Source organism: Pyrgilauda ruficollis, unplaced genomic scaffold (genome assembly GCF_017590135.1).
Source record: "Pyrgilauda ruficollis isolate IOZ18807 unplaced genomic scaffold, ASM1759013v1 scaffold4, whole genome shotgun sequence".
NCBI classification, from domain to species: domain Eukaryota; kingdom Metazoa; phylum Chordata; class Aves; order Passeriformes; family Passeridae; genus Pyrgilauda; species Pyrgilauda ruficollis.
In genome coordinates this window covers 2,692,054-2,696,631 of record NW_024525489.1, presented here as the reverse complement: position 1 = coordinate 2,696,631, position 4,578 = coordinate 2,692,054, and the positions used below count along the sequence as shown (strand labels likewise).

The 4,578-nt window shown below is 40.2% G+C and overlaps 1 protein-coding gene across 1 annotated transcript in view; it reads left to right on the top strand.

Moving 5' to 3' along the window:
* PROX1 (prospero homeobox 1) overlaps positions 1–4,072 on the top strand; it is a 37,323-nt gene extending 33,251 nt beyond the window's left edge. The window contains exon 4 of the mRNA XM_041477295.1: positions 2,864–4,072. Coding sequence (XP_041333229.1) covers positions 2,864–3,049 — 186 coding nt within the window. The 3' untranslated portion in view covers positions 3,050–4,072. The remainder of the gene's footprint in view (positions 1–2,863) is intronic.
* The last annotated feature ends 506 nt before the right edge of the window (positions 4,073–4,578 follow it).

Sequence of the window (4,578 nt, the reverse complement as noted above, 5' to 3'; positions counted from 1 at the left end):
AGAGATGTTCAGTCAGTTAGGTGCAAAGATGCGCTGAATAGGTCGCCATCACTTAGGGTCAGGGAAATGCCCCCCCCAGACACATAATTAACATGGCTGACTGATTAATTACCCACTGAAAGATATAACTACCCATGCATTTAAATATTTGTTTTCAGGCTCTGAACTTCACTAGTATTCTCTTATCTAAAAAAAGCCCCAAACAATAAAAACCACTGTAGATACTCTTTCTAGAAAGGAAAAGTGTTGGCTGACTTACCATCCTGTGGGATTAATCACAATGCAATTCACATTACAACACACAAAATAATGTGGATAATCCAGCCTAACATGAAAAATTGCTAGTAACATCCCAAAAGGAAAGAGCTATGAATGGTTCTAATGCCTTAGGAGTAGGGGAGATCTTTAGGAACTCAGCATTACAAGGTGAAGCCTCCAGAGGAAGAAAAAGCTGAAAAGTTGGGTCTCTTCAAAGCCCTCACAGGGCTTTGTTCATTATTGGGTTTGTTCACTGTTATGTTTGTGGGCTGCTGTCTGCAGCCTGTTCTACCAGGTTCAAAGAGGCCTGACCCTGCAGATGTGACTCAGGTACAATAAAGTTGGACCTTAAAAGGTAGCTCCCAGTCTTAAAAAAAAAGCCTGTGTGTCACTACAGTGGTGGAAGACCTGGAAGCTACGGGTTCAGGGGTTTCACACTGCCTACTCCATGGAAAAGCAGCATCCTCTACCTGGAAAACTTTGACATGTGGAGGTTGAAACTGAATGGTAAAGGCCCAATTTAAAACCCAGCTTAAAGTTGTCCTGGGTGTAACCATGGGGTTTGAAGCAGAGGTGGGACTTCATGCATTTAGACTTCATGCTTCTTATATAGGTGCTTGTAATTGCCTGCTTCTCATCTCCAGCAGCTTGAGAGGGAAGAAAGACATCATGTGTTGATCCTCTGGAGTGGACACCAAAATCAAAAGGTTTTGCTGTCATGGACTAATATCAGTGTCTACTCCATAAATTTGGTTATCTATTCCTTTTCCTGATTTCTAATATCATGTAGTCAGAAACTCCTTCCCCTTCATTAGTGCCCAGCAATACCAGAGGTGATGAACAGTGTGTGAGCATTGAACTGCATGAACAGAAAAGCATGTCAATTTACTAGATCAATGCAGGAATGAGAAAAGCATGGTATTTTCTGTAGACATGTTACCAAATTCCTGAACAGCTGAGTGGTTATGGGGAGTTTTAAGTAATTTCTTTGAGCTGGAATAAGTGAAACGTAATAGGTAATTCCTTCTCTCTTAATTATTGCTGGAATAGACAATCTGTAAAGATGTGTCTTTTTGTGCACCCTGTTGAATGAAAAATTTCCACCGATGGTTTTGGGAGCAAAAAAAAACCCAAAACCATGTGGGGGCTGGGTTGCATTCTCAGAGGTAGACAGAGGACTTCTCTGGAGCTTCTGGAAGCAGAGTTTGTCAGCTGGTGTCAGGGGGAGCTGATCTCATGCTTATTTGATGGCAGAACATTGCTATCAAACTGCTGGTTCCCAAACAAAGATAGGTGAGCGAAGGCTCCAGAGCTCTGTTTTATCAGATTGATCACACACATTTCCAGACAAGTGTTTTGGAAGTGGCTTCTAAAGGGACAGGAAGAAAAACCTGAAGTAGAGAATAAGGGGCTGGCCTTGATCTGGCAGTGTGACATGAATTCAGTAAATCAGTGAGAGCTGCCCAAGTGTCTGTTTGCCATGGGAATGGTTCAAGTGGCTCCTAGTGCAGATCGGAGAACTCCTCTTGTCGGAGGGGACAAAGAATAGCAGTGAGGGAATACTTGCTATTATAAGCATGCTGGTTACTGGCTGGCCATGTATTAGCAGTTCTAGAGCTGTGAAGCCATATTTCCCTGATAAAAGTGGAAAATAATACCTTTATGGAGATCACCTCAACCTTGCAACGTTCATTAGAGCAATTGCTTTTGAATCATTTAAGGCAAAGGGTGAGAAGGTGGTGCTGGTGCCTGGGACAACTACTTAGAATAAATTACTAAAGTTTGGAGGTAACTGTGTTTTTTTAACATTCACCCATTGTTCAGGGGCTTCTGGGAGTGGCACGTTCCTTCTAGCTGGGTATTTGACTCACCTGTGAAGTGACAGTGACATTTAGAAACAAATGAGTTAAAAGCATCCCAGCTCAGAAGCCCCTTGGAGCATAATGCACCCATTAAAGAGGTTAGGGTGGTATTTGTGTGCTCCTGAAAAAGGAGAAAGACCATAGTGTCTCATGAGAAGGCAGTTTTATGGGGTTCTTGTGCATAGCAGCCACAGAAGCAAGCCACTAGCTGAAGGCTTTCCTGCTTGATTGGTTTTAAACTGCAGACAACATTCAGAGATACCCCATTTCTTAGACTGCTTTCAGCACTGGTTGTGACCAAAGTCAGGCACAAAGGTACAAAGGGCTTCCTGTGCATGCATAACTTTCATGTTAGCTCTCACATGGAGAGGGGAACATGGCCATAAATGCACGGGTAAAATATCAAGCAGAGATTTCTTTCCTTAAAGACAATTGTGCTTGTTTCCCCTCCTGCTAATTATATCCTATAAATCCCCTACTCTCCCAACTCAGACAGTAACATTTTGTTACCTACATTCTGTCAGTAGACTTTACAAAGATCTCTAACACATGTTATAAAAGTTATTGCTATAGTACTATATATAACAGCTTTGCATAAGAGAATAGAAGGCTGCCACATTTAGAAAATGCAGGTGCTATGTAAGCCCCTTTCTGAAAGAAAGAACTTAGCTCAGTTTCCTTTGAAGAACCAGAGACTTGAAATTGAAAACTGTATTAATGCCATTGTCTCCTTGTATCAGCAGGTTCCAGAGAGATTCCTGGAAGTGGCTCAGATCACGTTACGGGAGTTTTTCAATGCCATTATCGCAGGCAAAGATGTTGATCCTTCCTGGAAGAAGGCCATATACAAGGTCATCTGTAAGCTGGACAGTGAGGTCCCTGAGATTTTCAAATCCCCAAACTGCCTACAAGAGCTTCTTCATGAGTAGAGAGTTCAGCAGCTATTTATGAATGTATGAAAGTAGCAGTCCCCTTCTGATGCCCAAGTCATGTGTGTCTCTATTTTAATTTCATATATATGTGTATGGCATACATATATATATGTATATCAAATTAGACTGATCCCTCCTGGATATAAGTTTTCGTTCAGTTCCAAGGGGATGGTTATTTTACTTCAGCCTTTGGTTTACTTTTGCCCAAGACCCTTAACATTTGAAGAATCAACGGGGTTAATTTTCAGGGAGAAGAGTTTGGAAGTGTGTAAAAGCCTGTCTTAGCAAGTTAGGGCATTATGTTTAAAAATGCTTTGTCAGATTTATTGCTTGCTGCAAAGTGGCATTTTGTCTTGGTGAGACTAATGTCATGGCACAATACTACAGACAATGAAGTTTATATTATGTTTATACTGCTAAAGGTCTGAACTTTGTGGAGCCATTTCATAAGCTTTGAGCTTTTTTATTTGTATTTCTATACTTTTTAATCAATAACTAGATTTTGTTTCATACTTCAGAAAAATACATCTGTTTTAGGTACTCACTCCAAGAAGTGACACCCAAAAAAGCAAACCCTATGCTTCATGTGTTCCTTACAGAAATGACAGATACCCTGCACCAGTAACCAACATGCCAGGTTCTTGTTTCTCTAAATTGCAGCAAGGGATGTTTGCACAAATCAAATACTGTTCTTGCAGGGTTAGGCCAGTAATTCATGCACAATGTTGTATCAACCACACTACTTTTGGAATATGGTCAGCTTACTACAGCGGAAGCATTTCACTCTCCATAGAGTAAAAATGAAACCTTCAGCATTGTATATTGCCATGTCTCAGTCTTACTTTAAATAGCATTAGTCCCTAAATTTATTACGTTCTTAGTCCATTCTGCCTCCCAAGATTCCCTTTCCAGCATACAAAATTTCCTGTCCATATTTGACATCTGTCCTGAAAAGCACTTTTTGAATGATCTTAGATACAGTGGAAGAGTCTTCACCTCACAGTGCTGAGGCAAAGGAAAAAAAAAAAAAAAAGGCTTGTTTGTAGCTATAAAATATAATTAGTGTTTTCCTAATCAGAAGAATAAAAATTTCATTTTCATAAAAATCTAATTGAGCATTATACAAAAATCACAGTGTCCTCCTGGCTATGCAGGGTTCAGATAGCCAAATTCGATTTTTAAAATTACAGTAAGTGCAGCTTAAAAAAAAAATAAAGAAAAAAACCTATTTACAATGTGGCTGCACTTGTCTTCTGAAGCTGGAGCTAGTGGTGACCAAAACCCGAGCTACAGTGTAAAGTCCCTGATGGATCTGGGTTTGCCTGAATGCTACACCATGATATGACAGAAAGAAAGAAAGAAAACTAGCTGCTAGTTCTCATGCTTTCTTCAGTGGCTCTCCTTTTCTTATGTTTTCAGAAAGAAATCATCTCCAGCAGTTTGGGGGAAGGTTGAATATGCTATGGCACACTGTATTTGTCATTTTCTTTGTTGTCTTTTGTACGGATGCAGTAAGAATTTATTGT